Source organism: Theropithecus gelada, chromosome 11, assembly GCF_003255815.1.
Source record: "Theropithecus gelada isolate Dixy chromosome 11, Tgel_1.0, whole genome shotgun sequence".
In the NCBI taxonomy this organism is placed as follows: domain Eukaryota; kingdom Metazoa; phylum Chordata; class Mammalia; order Primates; family Cercopithecidae; genus Theropithecus; species Theropithecus gelada.
This window is the reverse complement of record NC_037679.1, coordinates 121,728,628-121,746,532: the sequence shown is the minus strand read 5'-3', so window position 1 is coordinate 121,746,532 and position 17,905 is coordinate 121,728,628. Positions and strand designations below refer to the sequence as shown.

Here is a 17,905-nt window from a genome sequence, read left to right as displayed (position 1 = left end):
GTCTGTGGCTCTCACAGCACTGTGTTCCTACTTCCATTAAACTCAACAGATTATATTATAACCAACGGATTCCCTCCAGAAATCAAGGTACCTAAGGCAGGGGGTCATTCATTTTGATAGTGGCACCTAGCAACATATCTTGTACACAAGAACTAAATAGTTGTTGAATGCAAAAAGAGAACAACAACATAACAAACATTGCTCAAGCATTCTCAAGTGGAAATGCAGGTGTGTAGGCATACACAATCAAAATGAACTCATACATCTGACAGATTAAGTGGTGATTACGGCTCTGCAAAAGTATTCATTTTTATCAGAAGTATCTGTAATAATGTCCCCTTTAAAATGAACTCTTAGTAAGTATAAAATTCTCCAACTTAGACTTTTTTAATTTTTATTTTTAGAGGTGGGGGATCTTGCTACTTGCCCAAGATGGACTCGAATTCCTGGGCTCAACAGATCCTCCTGCCCCAGCCTCCAGAGAAACTGGGACTACAGGAGTGCAACACTGCTTGGCTAAATTAGAAATACTTGTTACATGACTTTTCAGAACCATTTTATTACAAAGCTAGATACAGTTCTGGCAATAAGACTATCATGAAATCCAAATAATATAGCTGAAGTTTTAAAATGTAAAAAAGCAACCATTAGTAATTCAATATCAGCATCATCCATGAATCTCTGAAATTTGATTTCAGATCTCTAACTTTTCTAAAGCAAGTGTTTTTTTCTCTTTCCCAGTATTTGTGCTTATCTTTTGTGTAAGTCACTTTGCAAAATGATTCAATCATTTCTTAACCCAATCATTTACGGAAGGTTTCAATTTTTAAAAAATCACTAAAAAGTTAAAATGAAGGAAGTTGTGTTATCATCAATAACGTCGAATTGTGAGTAGGATACACATCCTGAAGAGTATAGATCTGACTTTACTTGTACAAACTCTGCCAAATTAAATGTAAACTGTATATATTAACAGAAATTGGGAAACCATGAATTTAAAATTCTAAGAAAAAAATTTCCTTATTTTATTATTAATATTAACAATATTTACAGACGCTTATGGTGAGCCCACTATTTGTCAGACACTTTATGCGAATTCTCCCTGATCCATCCAAAAATCCTTAGGAAAAAAAACTGAACCTCAGAGATTAAATAGTCAGAGGCTGACTATTACACAGGTACTAAGTAATGGCCCTGGAATTCAAATCCATGTCTGTCTGGCCCCAAGGGTTATAAATGTATTCCAATGCTAACAATATGTAATACTAAAATAGGAAACCAAATCTCTACAACTCTCCTTGCTTCTTAATTTATTTTTAAATTATTATTATTATTATTTTTTGAGACAGAGTCTCACTCTGTCACCCAGACTGAGTGCAGTGGTGCGATCTTGGCTCACTGCAACCTCCGACTCCCAGGTTCAAGTGATTATCATGCCTCAGTCTCCCGAGTAGCTAGGACTAGAGGCACCCACCACCACACTAGGCTAATTTTTTGTATTTTTAGTAGAGACAGGGTTTCCTCATGTTGCCTAGGCTGGTATCGAACTCCTGAGCTTGGGCAATCTGCCTGCTTCGGCCTCCGAAAGTGCTCCCAGCCTCCTTGCTTCTTTAAACTGCTGAAGGATAAATGCATGGTCCAGTGAATATGCGACTCTTATCTAACCTTCCCAGTACTGAAATAATTATTCTTTGAGGTATTACTAAGCCTTTATGCCTGAAGCTTACGCTTTGTGATGTCTGTTTACTGAAGTCTACTTTGACACTTCTATAGTAAACTGTTTTGAATAGTATATAACAGTAATATCCTTCTACCAGAGTCTAGATGATCATTTCTCCAGAGGGATTTCAGTACTACAAGCTACATAAAAATACCAGCTACTTTCCCCTCAGTGCTACTTAGAGGTAACCTCTAGGGGAAGGTTAAAAAGCCAAGGGAAGGCAGGGCACAGTGGCTCATGCCTATAATCCCAACACTTTGGGAGGCCAAGGTGAATGGATTGCCTGAGCCTATGAGTTCAAGACCAACCTGGGCAACACAGTGAAATCCCGTCTCTACAAAAAAAAAAAAATGCAAAAATTAACTGGGCATGGTGGCGTGTACCTTTAGTCCCAACTCTTCAGGAGGCAGAGGTGGGAGGGCCACTTGAACCCACGAGGCCAAGGTTGCAGTGAGCCATGATCATACCACTGCACTCCAGCACAGGCAACAAAGCAAGACCCTGTCTCAAAGAAAAAAAAGAAAAAGCCAAGGGAAGCATGTATTTGGATATTAAATGCTCAGACGCTAGCCTATAAAAAATCAAGCAATGGATTAAAAAGAGGCTCTCTTATTTGATTAAATAACAGGTGATAACATCAATTTCAAGTATGAATTCCATGTTGGTGAGAGAAAATGAATTTCAATTAAATAAAAATTTTTTTCTAGCAGCTCTGCAAAATTTCACAGCTCATCTGTATTCAAAATCTTCTTCACTGATGGTACTTGTTTAGAAAGGACCAAGAAACAATGTTAATATAGAATTCTTCAAGTATGCTTGTTTGGACAGTTGGATGTGGCTACTTATTCTGGCATCAAAGTAATTAGCATTAAAGATCAAAGGCTTCTGTGTGAATCCAGAAGGCAACCCTGTTTGGATTCTAAGTCACGGAACCACAGAAAGAATCCCATAAATCAGCTTCCACTGAATTTATGCCTATCATTTCCTTCGGGGCAAATTCATTTTATAAGATACTGGCAAAATAAGAGAGTCAAAACGGGTTGTATTTATTGTTCGTTATTAACTCTTTAAGCAGCAACAGCCATAAAACTGTAGCTATTTCAGCCCTGTTGCTGGTTCAAAAGGAAACTTAATTATCTTAAGCCAACGGCATTTCTAAAATCAATTGTTAGGAAAGAGAGATTAACTGCTATTCTGATGTTGCTCCTAAAGCCAGAACTAGAAAATCCAGATAAATTATGATAATGGAAATAACTGTAAAGAAGAGAAGAGCTTACCAGCTAATTTTTGTATTTACTAATCTCCCAACCAAGTTTTTTTTCTGTCACTTTCCATTCATCCTCTTGTGTTAAAACTCTTTTATCATAACATGAAGGAAGAGCTGTGAGCAGTTTAGAGAACAGCTGCATGTACTCACAGAATCACAGGAACTCGGGCTGAAAGGAGGTTCCAAAGGCCATGGAATTTAACTACCTATTCAGGGAGCATACATTTTTTGCCTATCTTCACTAAGTGGCCAATGGACAGAATGTCTTCTACCTACTGAAGTAGCTCATTGCATCTTATGGTGGCTCTCTTAGAAAGTTCCCCTTTGGGAGGGCTGGGCATGGTGGCTCACACCTATAATCCCAGCAATTTGGGAGGCCGAGGTCGGTGGATCACCTGAGGTCAGGAGTTCGAGACCAGCCTGGCCAAAATGGCAAAACCTCATCTCTACTAAAAGTACAAAAATTAGCCAGGCAGTAGTGGTGCATGACTGTGGTCCCAGCTACTCAGGAGGCTGAGGCAGAAGAATCACTTGAGCCTGGGAGGCGGAGGTTGCAGTAAGCTGAGATCATACCACTGCACTCTAGCCTGGGCAACAGAGCAAGACTTAAAAAAAAAAAAAAAAGTTCTCACTTAGTAAACTGAAGTCTGTCTCTGTCTTACTATTGTTTCTACCTTGTTGTATCTCTAAGAGTCATTAAAAACAAATGTAAACCCTCTTCCATATGAAAACTTTTATTTATCTTTTTCAATTTTTCTTTACTTTTTCCTTTTTTCACTGTTTCTGTAGACATTGACATATGAAGTCCTTTCTAAAGAACATGACCCCTTTCTCCAGCTATCTTTATTCCTTTGAATATTCCTAGTATGAAATGCTATTGAGTTCCCCTGTGTTGGGTAAGGCACAAAAAATTTAATTCAAATGCATACCTAAAATTATTTTAATTTTAAAAATTACTATTTCAAACTTTGAGTTACCTAAACATATTAGCTACCAACTTCAAATCAGATGAGCTATTGCTCAGACATAGTGAAATCTTCCTTATAAATGTATATACTTATATGAAAACTCCATACATTCAGACTCGAGTATTTTTAATACTATTTAAATACAGTTAGCATTCCTAATCTGAAAATCCAAAATCTGAAATGCTTGGAAATCCAAAACTTTTTGAACACGGATATGACTCACACATGGAAAATTTACATCCGATCTCATGTGATGGAGCATGGTCAAATTTTGTTTCATGCACACAATTACTGAAAATATTGTATAAAATTACCTTTAGGCTATGTGTATAAACTGTATATGAAACATAAATGAATTTCCTATTTAGACGTGGGTCCCATCCTCAAGGTATCTCATTATACATTAATATGCAAATATTCCAAAACCTGAAAAAACCTAAAATCTGAAACACTTCTGGTCCCAAGCATTTTGGATAAAGAATACTCAAGCTATAATTAACTGCCCTTAGTTGTCCCTAATGTATAACAGTCAAATGTTCACACAAAATGTTATGTGTTCACTAAAAATTCCAATAAACATTTAAAATACCTTTCTATAAAGTTTTGCTCTGCAATTTAAAGAGGATGAATTATAAATTCTCAAATTATACAATAATTATTATTCTCTTCATAGCTAACAACTTTCACCCAAAGTCAAAAAAAAAAAGAAAAAACCCCAAGTCAAAAACTCTGAAGTTTCAAGGCATTTTAGGAATATGATTTCAGCAAGGTCCTGAGATGAACCGAATAATCGTATTTCAAATCCTACTTCACTTTTAAAGTCAGTAGAAGCTACCCATGACATTTCATACATACTTAGATTATTTAGCAGTTCACAAAATACTCAACTGAGTACTTGCCACACAGAGTATTTTGAAAGGTTATAATCATCTAAATTACACTGACAAAATCATTAAATATTCACACACACTTACCCAAGACTCATGGTATAACACTGTTAGTAGATACACTGCATAATCACGGTTCTGCCTCCTTAAAGGGCACCTATTAAAGAGAAAGCGGGAGAAGTCAAAATTCTAAAAACTCAGTATACAGAATAATTTGCAAAATATGCAATATACTAAATACAGAAGACAATGCTTTCAGATATTCCTTCTCTGCTTTAGGAAAACTGTTTTGGAATAAAAATAGTCTTTGTAGTTCATTACTTGAGGAAGCTAAATATTGGTGTTATTTTAACTTTATTTCGAGTATCTCTTTGTTTTCATTAGTAATGGAGTTATTTGTATATGACAATAGCTTTACGCTACTTTTACTATGATTGTGTCCAATCCAAGTTCCCTTCACCATCTCAGTGCCAAGAATCTGCCAAATAGCATGAATATATCTGATGAGTTCACCTACAAAGTAGACATAGGGCTGGGCATGGTAGCTCATGCCTGTAATCCCAGAGGGCGAGGTGGGAGGGTTGCTTGAGGCTAGGAGTTTGAGACCAGCCTGGTCAACACAGCAAAACCCTGTTTCTACAAAAATTAAAAAATTAGCCAAGCATGGTGCTGCACACCTGTAGTCATAGCTACTTGGGAAACTGAGGCAGGAGACTGCATAAGCCCAGGAGTTCAAGGCTTCAGTGAGCTATGACTGTGCCCCTGACCTCCAGCCTGGGTGACAGAGTGAGTGACTCAATCTCTAAAAAAATTTAAAAATATAAATAAGACGTAGGTATAGAAAGATGATAGATGTTAACCTTGGTTTTCCTAGAGCTGATTCTTTTAAAAATGAGTTACACTGATTCTTTTAAAAGTGAGTTACACTATACAATGCCGTGCTGTTGCTGCTGTATTTAAAATGAAACTAATAACCTAAAATTAGGTAAAACGTCTACATACATGAGATGACACATTGAGCTTTAAGGATAATGAAATAATACACAGAAAGATACAATTACTTCCAATTTCTTTAAATATCAAATAAAACCATCATATGACAAGTAACTTCAACTATACTGCTTATTCTGTACTTATATTTATTTAAGTCCTCTACTCTAAATAATTACCATAAAACATAGCCATACACTAAGACTTGTAAAACTAGCTAAAAAAAAAAAAAAAAAAGCAACATTATTGGATACTCACAGAATTTCACACAATAACATTTTAAAGGCGTTTAAGTTGCATGAACTAGAAAAGCCAACATTATCTAAAGATAGTAAAAGGACTATTCCTAATATAGTTCAAATCTACTTTCTCCCATATGGTAATAATCACAAACCATGGCCCCATGGCTTTTTCTGCCTCCACACTGTTGCAGTCTCTGCATGTGTCAGGCTCCTTCTTCCCACCACTGCAAATCATGAGACCTAATCAAAACTGACAACTCCAAATGCTTTCAAACAGGGACGGGCAGGAAGACAGCAGATTGGTCCACTTACTTATCTCTAAAAGTGGGTCTTTTATATTTTGACATAATTTGGAAACAGCTAAAGTATAATTTTAAAAATAAAATAGCCATTTAGTGAAAACATACCAATAACCTTTCTTTACTTCAAATAGAAATGACCCAATTTATAAATTCATATATGATAAATTTAGTATTGCCTTTATAAACATCTGTCCTGGCTCTGAGATTTTGATTATTTACAAATGTGCCTTGATCAATTCCACATAGACCATTTAATAATTTTACTTTTGAACTATAAGATTTTTATATGCTTTGAATGTATAAAAGCCTGCTTAAGCATTAATCACTAGCAAATCACACTTTTTTCTTCTAATATCTCTCTTGAGTTTTATATACATGGACATATTAAAATCAAGGTTAAAAATAACATTAAATTAGCTAAGCATGCCTCTGCATAAAGATCATGGCAATAGTAGGCTAGTATGAGGACATTAAAAATATGAATTAGAGAACTCTGCTTAATAAGAAAAGGCTACCCCCTCCCCCGTCTTCAACAAAATTTCTTTAAAAAGGACTGCCAAGGAATTGAAAGACAATGGGGAAACTCATGTGACCAGTAGGCTGAACTGTTTTTCCATTACCTATCTGTTTTTATGGTAAGCACATCCGTGGTCTTGCAGTATCGCTCTCCTACAAGTTTAATTAATTTCTTCTTTGCGTGGTCATCTAAATTCAAACTGGAAAGCTTTACCTTAAAAATAAGAAAAGCTATTTGAAAAAATAATTTCATATAATTGTTTAGTGAAAAAAAAGGTAGCAGTGTTATTCCTATTAACATTAAATCCACTAAAAAGAAAGCTTTTCAAACTCCTTTCTACACAGAGCAAGCAGTTGGGACATATTATAAACTCTGATCTTACTCATGGAAACAAAAAAGGGGAGGGGAACATACTGTTTGAAGCTCTTTGAAAGTTCTGGGCATTAGTGCCTTCCCTGAAAGAACTAATGACATTATCTGGTAAATAAATGAAATTATGGTGCTTATGAGTAGCACTAATAGAATTAAACTCAATTAGTGTTAGTAAAGTTGGAATATAGAAATAAATAGATAAAACATAAGAGCTTAAAGAAATTTCTACCATGCAATTATGAGACTTGTATCATTACAACAAGTTCTACAATGCAATTATGAGACTTGTATCATTGCAACAAGATTTTTTAAAAAGCTACAGATATCTCATGGAAGCTGGAATACAGCATTAGGGAAGGAAACACTTAAAAAATTCATTTAGCTCAACATTTCTCAAAACTAGTGTTCAAAAAACACTAGTCCCACAGGCTAAGAAGAATTTTTTTAAAAGCTCTTTTTGTTGAAAATGTTTAGGAAATGCCGAGGTAAATTGGGTTTTTTAAGGTAGTATTTCTTAGAACAGATAATATGCTAATAAGCATCTTGAAATTTCAAAATGTAGGGTTAATATGCAATGATTCTCAAATTTATTTGACCTCAGATTCCACTTTTCAAGGGACAGTTCACAACCCTAGTCTTCCTTAGACATATTTTAGGAAGTGCAAGACCAAAAGAACACACTTTTTAATTTGCAGAGAATAAGGGCATGGGCTAAAGGTATTATCTAGAGATGAATATGTTTGATACAAGAAGACAGGCTGGGCACAGTGGCTCACGCCTGTAATCCCAGCACTTTGGGAGGCTGAGGTGGGCAGATCACCTGAGGTCGGGAGTTCGAGACCTGCCTGACCAACATGGAGAAACTCCATCTCTACTAAAAATACAAAATTAGCCGGTCGTGGTAGCGCATGCCTGTAATCCAAGCTACTCAGGAGGCTGAGGCAGGAGAATCGCTTGAACCCAGAAGGCGGAGGTTGCAGTGAGCTGAGATTGCGCCACTGCACTCCAGCCTGGGCAACAAGAGCAAAACTCAGACTCAAAAAAAAAAAAAAAAAGAAGATAGGTTAGGTTAGATACCGGAATACAATTAAATAAGGTAAAGATTAATCTTCCAGGGAGAGCACTAAGAATAAAAAAAGAGCTGTAACTATATGAAGAAAAAAGGCTAAATAGGATTTTGAAATCTGTTTGGTTTTCTGTAGCTTCAATAACCCTGTACACTTCCCTCAAGACATCAAAGTATAGTAGCCTATTTATTTTCCCATTTTTTTCTCACTGAATTGAAACCCTTGAGGGCAAGAATGATGTCTATCTTGTTCTTGGCAATGGCTTAACACTTAAAATGCATGCAATAAATACTTGTGGAATGAATACATAAATTTTTAAAAGCAAGGATATATTGTTTTTCAAAGCACTGTAAATTTTTGTATTTTGTATTTGAACTAGAGAAAATAGATAAATACAAATGCACTCTTAAAAATAACTCAAGTAATATGAATACCGACTACTAACTCTCAATTAGACAATGTGAATCACCAGTTTTCTGGAAAGAGAATGTATCAACCACCAGGTTACTGACTTGATAGATAAAATAAGCCATTTTATACTCTGATTAAAACAAACATAAAGAATTTTTTACAAAAAATAAAATATACCTTTATTATGATTATGAATACACAAATATATGCACATATGCATGTATACAGAGGGAGTAAGGAGAGAAAAATGAATAGTTTTTACATTAGGATAGTGAGAATGTCATGATTTTGCCTTTTTTAAACCTCCCTTTGATGAAATCATAATAATGTTTAACAATAAATTTAAAAGTTTCAAAAGCTTAAAGTATTGTAGCTTTTTATATAAGAAGTGGTCCAAAAAAAGGCAGCAAAGCTGGTCATTACTGTAACAATGTAATGTAAGATCACATTCATATTCATTTAAAACTCACATTAACATACATTTTAATGTTCAAAAACTATATGGAGTTTATGCCAAAAATCATAAATATTTCAGCAACAGCTGTGTGGTGCACTCACGCCACCTGGTAGCACTCAAAGGCACTGCAACATTGTAGTCTTTAATATGGGCTAATACTTTAACCTGGGCTGAGTGGCATTCACTGTCTTTTATCAAAACTCAAAGTACTTACGTATTTTGCCCTCAATTGCTACTTTTCAAAGAATCAATATAATACTGTTAACATTATCCCCAAAATAACGCTGATATTGCAAATCACAGGAGGTGTTGGTTATATATATATATATATATATATCTTCAAATGCCTACATTTTAACACAAAAAGAGCTACATAAATTGGGAAATATCTAACTTGTGAAATATTTTCTCTACATGCAAGTATATGTGGTTAAAGAATGCTGGTATTACATAAAAGACAAGAATTGGTTTGATTTGTAGATTTGCCATTTAATATGTTACCTTAAACAAATCATGTTACCTCCCTGAGACTGTTTCCTCGGGAACACTTAATTCCAGAATTTTTATCAGAAATAAATGAGATTAATAGAAGAAAGCACTTTTGAAGTAAAGTTATATATAAGTTGTTTTTAATCCTAAACTACTTTTATGACTATCAAAAATGTTTTTTCTGTGAATTAAAAAATGTGAGTATGTTCAATAGTTTCTAACAGTTGACTACCTTCACAAGATTGCTTTAATCATACTGGACTGCATGTGTTTTAGTTCATCTGTTTGACCTACGTTTACCCTTGAACTACATGGCACATCCAGGACGCTACCATTGAACCTCAACAGCCAGCACGTGCAGTGCCGAGTCTAGCAGGACAGATGTGAAGTCAGCAGAAGGGGTACAAGGGAGCAATCACAGGCTAGCACAAGGCACAGAGGACAAGAGGCAAAGCATGATATAAGAAATGAAATCTGGTGCCATCCTTCAAATAAAGCAATGAGATTATTTTTGTGTGAAATAAAATAAGCAAACTTAGAACCAGTAGGGACATCAGATGTCAATTCTAGGACCGAAGACGGAGGCCCACAAAACTTGAGGTGGATAACATAAATGAGGATCTAGGTTTTCTGACTCTCAGTTCAGAGATTTTTCAACACACAACAGAGCTCAACAACTGCTGATTGTGGTTGTTAACATTATTATGAAAAATAGGTAACATTTAATATGTTCTTAAAAATATGAACCTGTGGAATGATACAAGCATGGCTGAACTTTCAATTCTTTTTTTTTCTTTTATTGGGATTTTTGAAATTTTATACAGTAAACATATACTGTCTTTGTGATTTAAAAATAGTTTCAATCTAAGAACTTAGTATGTTGTTGTGATATTTCAACTGTTCTACAAAATAAAAAAGGTTGGAAAGCTTCATAATTCACTTCATAAAGATAGTACAGGCCAGGTGCCGTGGCTCACATCTGTAATCCCAGCACTCTGGGAGGCCAAGGAGGGCAGAATGCTTGAGGTCAGGAGTTCGAGACCAGCCTGGCCAACATGGTGAAACCCCATCTCTAGTAAAAATACAAAAATTAGCTGGATGTGGTGAAGCATTCCTATAATCCCAGCTACTTGGGAGGCTGAAGCAGGAGAATCACTTGAACCATGGGGGCGGAGGCTGCAGTGAGCCAAGATTGTGCCACTGGACTCCAGCCTGGGCAACAGAGCGAGACTCTCTCAAAAAAAAAATTATATTAAATTTTTAAAAATGGTATAACCCTGATACTGAAACGCAGCAAAGAAAGAAAACTACAAATCAATCAACAATATCACTGAGGAAAATGGAAAATTATAGAAATCAATCAACAATATCACTGAGGAAAATGGAAAATTATAGAAAATTATAGAAATTAAAGGAAAATCTTTAATTATAGAAATTAAAGATTGTTTATTTGCTAGTATATAATGTAAAAATGGTTGCAGAGATTTTCAACAAATTTCTTCAGTGTACTTCGAATATTCTGGCTTAAAATACAGGCTACAGAAAGTATAAAAGTTAATATTTTGAGGGTCCCAGGAGGCACCTCAAAGAGGTAGTAGTCACCCTCCAGACCAATCAAAAGCACATCAGTCAGGGCTCCTTGGAGAAATGTTGATTCTAGGAATGGGACAGGGAAAGAGCCCAGAGCACTTTGTAGTGCCAGAAAGTAAGTAATTGCTTAAAATACAAATGATGGGAGCATGGCAAAGGAACGGAAGAGCCAGTGGAAAGAGTTCCCAATGGTTAAACTCAGAACAATTTGAGCAAAAAAACACGTTTTATTGGATTATGACACATAGTATAAAATAAATACCCATGAGTCCATACTGATATAAATGATTAAATAAATAGGGGGGAACAAACACATTTGCCATATAAAAGGACTGTAAATAATTTATGTGACATTTCCTTCTCAAAGAAGTGGAGCATACCTCCTGATCCTTAAGTGTGGGCTCTGCATTGTAAAACTTTCTTCTAAAGAGTACAGTATGGAAAAGAGGGGAGGAAGTATAATTTTATGGTGAAGAAAATGGACAAGTACTACCTCAGCCAGGTATCAAGATTAGCATCATCACTGACAAATCATGGCCAGCACAGTGACTCACTGTCTGTAATCCCAGCACTTTGGGAGGCTGAGGCAGGAAGATCACTTGAGCCCAGGAGTTCGAGACCAGCCCTGGCAACATGGCAAAACTTCATCTCTGCAAAAAACGCAAAAACTAGCTAGCCGTGGTGTCTTGTGCTTGTAGTCCCAGCTACTGGGGAAACAAAGGTGGGAGGATCACCAGAGCCTGGGAAGGTCAAAGCTGCAGTGAGCCGTGACTGTGCCACTGCACTCCAGCCTAAGTGACAGAATGAGACCCTGTCTCAAAAAAACAAACAAAACAAATCATCTTAATAGCCTATACTCTTGATATGATGTGACAAGAATGGCACTTTACTTCTGGGGTTTTTCTCCTCAAACACACAACAAGTTGAAAGACATTCTACCAAATATATAACTAGTACTCCTCAAAACTGTTAAGGTCATCAAAAACAAGTCAAGTCTGAGAAACATCACACCCAAGAGAAACCTAAGAAGTTATGACGACTAAATGTAATGTAGTAAACTGGATGGGATTCTAGAACAGAAAAAGCGTGTTAGAAAAAAAACTAAGAAAATCTGAACAAAGTAGGGACTTCAGTAACAATAAATTCAATATTGATTCAGTATCAATATTAATTCACTAGTTGTGACAAATATACCATAGTATATTTTAAGATGTTTACAACAGGGGAACCTAGGTCTGAAATATAGAGGATTCTCTACTATTCTTGGAACCTTTCTGCAAATTAACCCTTTCTGCAAATTAAAAACTAAAATAAAAAGTTTAATTTTAAAAAAGTGTATCAGGTAACTGCTCCATGACTGCTGTGTGAAAAAGATACGCCATGTGTACCAAATTTCTTTGACAAAGGAAACAAACAGTGGTTTCAAATACTAAATTAGAAGTTCCTAGGACAGACCCTTGGAAGTGCAATGGCACGTGGCATGATCCAGGTGAGTAACAGCAGGATCTCATATTTCTCCAGAGCAATACGGCATCTGAACAAATGATCCTAAGTAAAATTCTAGCACAGCAAATCAGTGGTAGAATAAAAGAATGATACACCATGAACTGACCAGGGTTCAGAAATGCATCAGTATACTGAAAACCTATTAATGTAATTTATGACTTCAATAATTCAAAGGAGGTAATTTCATAAATGCTAGTAATTAAGAATAGGATACACCATTAACATAATAAACATTATATTATCTCACCAAAATCATACCTCATACCTGAGGTTAAACACTAGAGGCACAGACAAAGTATGGAACAGCATAAGGGACTACAGAAATGTGATTTCAGAAATTTTATCTAATGCAGAAGACAAAAAGAAAAAACAAGCTACAGATACTTGAAAAGGGGAATTAAAACTACCATTATTTATCGATTATTTCTTGAGAAACTTCTGAAAGAATCAACTGAGAAGTCCTAGCATCCAGATTATGGTCTGTAAACACCATTGTCCAATGGCAGGTGTTAGGGCTCCTTGAGAAATGGCTGATTCCAGGTCCGGAATAAGAAATTTATAAAAATGAGCCTGAACCATCTTGTGTCAAAATACAAAGAAACTTTCAAATGCTAATGGATTGTAACAAAAGAACACAGGAACCAACTTAAAAGAGTTCCCACTGGCCAAAGTTAAGATAGATATACTTCAAGGATCAAAAAGGATAATGATTTTGCTTGACATCCACCCACAGATTACTTGTTCAAGGGAAAAGCAAAACAACAAAAATCTTCACAAAGGAATGATTAGGTTGTCAGCTTCTTAGCCAAGTGCTCAATTTCAGCATATCAAGAATGAGGCAACCAGACTTGATGTGCCCCTGATGCAATATAAAATACATGGCATTATCTATAAAGTATTCTGGCCAAACATATTTAACTGGAATCTTATCAGTCCTTTAAATCTAACGTCCAGGTTATGTGAAATACAGGAGATAAAGAAATATGGTAAATGACATCCAGATGCAATGGGGCCAATTCAGAAGGTAGGAAATGTTACAGGATAAAATACCTGCCTCTTTAACTAGTCAAATTCATCAGGAAGAAGGGAGGGAGGTGGAGTTGCTGGCCATTCCAGATGACATAAGATACATCATTATTAAATACAATGGTCTTTGATGGGATTCTGGTTTAAATAAAAGAGCTTAATAAATACCATTTTGTAAGGCAATAGGGGAAATTTGAGTGTGGGGTAGATATTTTAGATAATATTTGGGAATTACTGAAAATTTTGTTACATGTGTTAATAGTATTAGAATTAAATAGGAAACATCTGAATTCTTAGAGATAACACACTGAAATATTTTAGTGTGAAACATTAGGTGTCAGAAATGTTAAGGTACTTAGATGTATATGTATGTGTATGAAGCAAATTTGTCAAAATATTAATTACCAAACCAAGATGCCATGTGCATGGGTATTTATTATATTAGCCTCTTTCTACTTGTCCATACATTTGAAAATTTTCATAATAAAAAATTTAAAAAAGAGAATTTGGTAAAGTAGCCAAATGGAAAGTTAAAAGGTAACTATATGACTTTGACAAGGGTGCCAAGACCATTCAAAGGGGAAAAAATAGTCTTTTCAAAAATGGTACTGGATCAACATGCAAAAGGAATGCAAAAGAATGAAGCTGGACCCTGGCTTCACACCATATGCAGTTAGCCCTTTGTCTGCACGGGTTCCACATTTGTGGATTCAACCAACTGTGGATTGAAAATATTCAGAAAAAATAACAATACAACAATTTTTAAAATGCATATTCTTAAAATACAGTATAACAACTATTTACATAGCATTTACATTGTACTAAGCATTATAAGTAATCTAGAAATGACTTAAAGTATATAGGAGGACGTACTAGGTTATATTCAACATTCAAATACTATGCCATTTTACATCAGGGACTTGGGCATCTGCAGATCTAAGCATCTGCAAGCGGTCTTGGAACCGATACCAAACAGATACTGAGGAACAACTGTATGATAATTAACAAACAATAGGTCATAGATCTAAAAGTAAGAGCTAAAACTATACAACTCTTAGGAAAAAACACAACAGTGAATCTTTATGACCTTGAATAAGACAATGATTTCTTACATACGACACCAAAAGCACAAGAGACAAAAGGAAAAATACAGTCATGCGCCACTTAACAATATTTTTTGACAAAGACATGGCTAGGTGATTTTGTCATGTACAAACATCATTGCTTACTTACACAATCCAATGTGGTACAGCCTACTACAAACCTAGACTACATTGTATAGTCAATTGCTCCTCGGCTACAAACCTGTAAAGCATGTTACTGTACTAAATACTGTAACAATTGTAACACAATTGTACTTGTGTATTTAAACATATCTAAACATAGAAAAAGTACAGTGAAAATACACTCTTATAATCTCTTGGGACCACTGTTGGGTATGTGTTTATCATTGACCAAAACATCATTATGCAGCACATGACTTACATAAATTGGACTTCATCAAAATTAAAACTTCTGTGCTTAAAAAAGGACACCATCAAGAAAGTAAGAGGACAACCCAAAGAATGGAAGAAAACGTTTGCAAATCATATATCTGAGAAGGGACTGGTGTCCAGAATATATAAAATACGCTTATAACTCAACAATCAAAAGATAAACAACCCAATTAAATATGGCCAAAGGATTTGAACAGACATTTCTCCAAACATATACAAATAGTCAACAAGCACATGAAAAGATGGTTCTTAGGGAGACACAAATCAAAACTACAATGAGATACTTTCATACCCATCAGAATGACTAAAACTAAAAGACAGGTAATAACACCATTAGTGAGGATGTGGAGACACAGAAAGCCTCAAACTTGCTGGTGAAACTGTAAAATAGTGAACCACTTTGAAAAACAGTTTGGCAGTTCCTCAAAATGTTAAATATGGAGGTGCCATGCAACTCAGTCATTCCACTGCTAAGTATATACCCAAGAGAATGGAAAACACATGTCTACACAAAAACCTGTATATGAATGTTCAACAGCATTATTCATAATAGCCAAAAAGCAGACACAACCCAAATGTCCACCAATTAATGAATGGATAAATAAAATGTGGTATATTCATAAAATATAACATTTGGCAATAAAAAGAAATGATAAAATACTACAACAGATGAAATCTATTGAAAACATTACACTATGTGAAAGAAAATATATCGCATGGTTCCATTTCTGTAATATGTCAAGAACAGGTAAATCCACAGAGACAGAAAGATTAGTTGCTGAAAGGGGCTTGAGGATGGTTAAGGGGGGAATTCTATAGCAACTGAACCATGTCTCAATAAAGCCATTATTAAAAAGAAACAACGGCCCGGTAGCAGTGGCTCACATCCATAATCCCAGCACTTTGGGAGCCCGAGGCAGGCAGATCACCTGAGTTCAGGAATTTGAGATCAGCCTGGGCATCATGGAAAAACCCTGTCTCTACAAAAATACAAAAAAATTAGCCAGGCATGGTGGCACATGCCTGCAGTCCCATCTACTGCTCAGGAGGCTGAGATGGGAGGATCACTTGAGCCCGGAAGGCAGGGATTGCAGTGAGCCGAGATTGTGCCACTGCACTTCGACCTGGGTGACAAGGTGAGACCCTGTCTCAAAAAAAAAAAAAAAAGTATACAAGGAATCAATACACCATCAAAATGGGCAAATGACAAAATATAAGTGTTTTACAAAGGAATAAATCCTCAACCTCACTAGTATTTAAAGACATACATATTTTAAATATAAGACACATTTTTCAAGTTGACAAGCAATATGTAGGTTGGTGAGAGCACAGTAAAGCAGGCCTTCTCACAATCCGATGGTGTTACATTTTTTTACGTTTCCTGCAGGAATTTTACAATATATATCAACAAACTTCAAGAGCTATATCCTTTGACCTCACAGTTCTCCTTTCAGGAAGTTATCTTAGGAACATCATTAGAAATACATACAAATATTAATACCTAAGATTACTCATTAAAACATTTTTCTAATAAAGAAAACCACTAAAAAGCCTAAAGGTTCCATAATACAGATAACTTAAATTATGGTAGATCTATATTATGAAATTATTTGTATATCACTTCAGTCTCAGAAAAAAAGCTAAGTCTGAAGTGATCAACATTACACCCACCAGATTCAAACACTGTCTTGGTACATAACAGTCTCTCATTTATACGTTATTCTACGTAGCCATTAAAATTAAATTAGGTTGGGTGCAGTGGTTCACACCTGTAATTCCAGTGCTTTGGGAGGCAGAAGTGGGAAGATCACCTGAGCCCAGGAGTTCAAGAACAGCTGGGCCAAAAGTGAGACCCCGTATCTACAAAAAATTTAGGAAAATGGGCTGGGCACAGTGTCTCACACCTGTAGTCCCAGCCACTTTGGAGGCTGAGGCAGGACAATTGAGCCCAGGAACTGGAGGCCACATTGAGCTATGTTAGTGCCACTGCTCTCTGCCCGTCAGACCCCATCTCAAAAAAATTCAAATTAAAATTAAAGAAAGTTTAATGTTATTGGGAAATGATTAATTCTTTTAAGTAAGAAAGAGACTGCTGAACACATACAGTATCATCCTATTAATATACACACAGGCAGGCTGTGAGTATGTACTAAAATGAGCTACTATAGTTAACAGTGGTTACAAATGGTAGATTTATGGGCAATTTTATAATTTTTTTTTTTTCGAGACAGAATCTTGCTTTGTCACCCAGGCTGGAGTGTAGTGTCGTGATCTTGGCTCACTGCAACCTCTGCCTCCTGGATTCAAGCAATTCTCCTGCCTCAACCTCTAGAGTAGCTGGGATTACAGGTGCCCACCACTATGCCTGGCTAAATTTTGTATTTTTAGTAGAGAAGGGGTTTCACCATGTTGGCCAGGCTGGTCTCGAACTCCTGACCTCAGGTGATCCATCTGCCTCAGCCTCCCAAAGTGCTGGGATTACAGGCATGAGCCACCGTGCCTGGCGTATACTTTAAAACTTGTATTTTCCAAAATTTCTGTGATAAATATTACAGTTTTATAATCACACATACCAAGTACATTTTTTTTTCTTTTCTC

General features: G+C 35.8%; 1 protein-coding gene across 1 annotated transcript in view; it reads right to left on the bottom strand.

Annotated features, from left to right (window-relative positions):
• Positions 1-17,905, bottom strand: part of MRPS35 (mitochondrial ribosomal protein S35) — a 43,591-nt gene that overhangs the window by 12,215 nt on the left and 13,471 nt on the right. Inside the window, exons 6-7 of the mRNA XM_025402588.1 lie at positions 6,997-7,106; positions 4,930-4,999 (exon numbers count right to left, since the gene is read on the bottom strand). Of these exons, the coding sequence (XP_025258373.1) occupies positions 4,930-4,999; positions 6,997-7,106 (180 nt within the window). The remainder of the gene's footprint in view (positions 1-4,929; positions 5,000-6,996; positions 7,107-17,905) is intronic.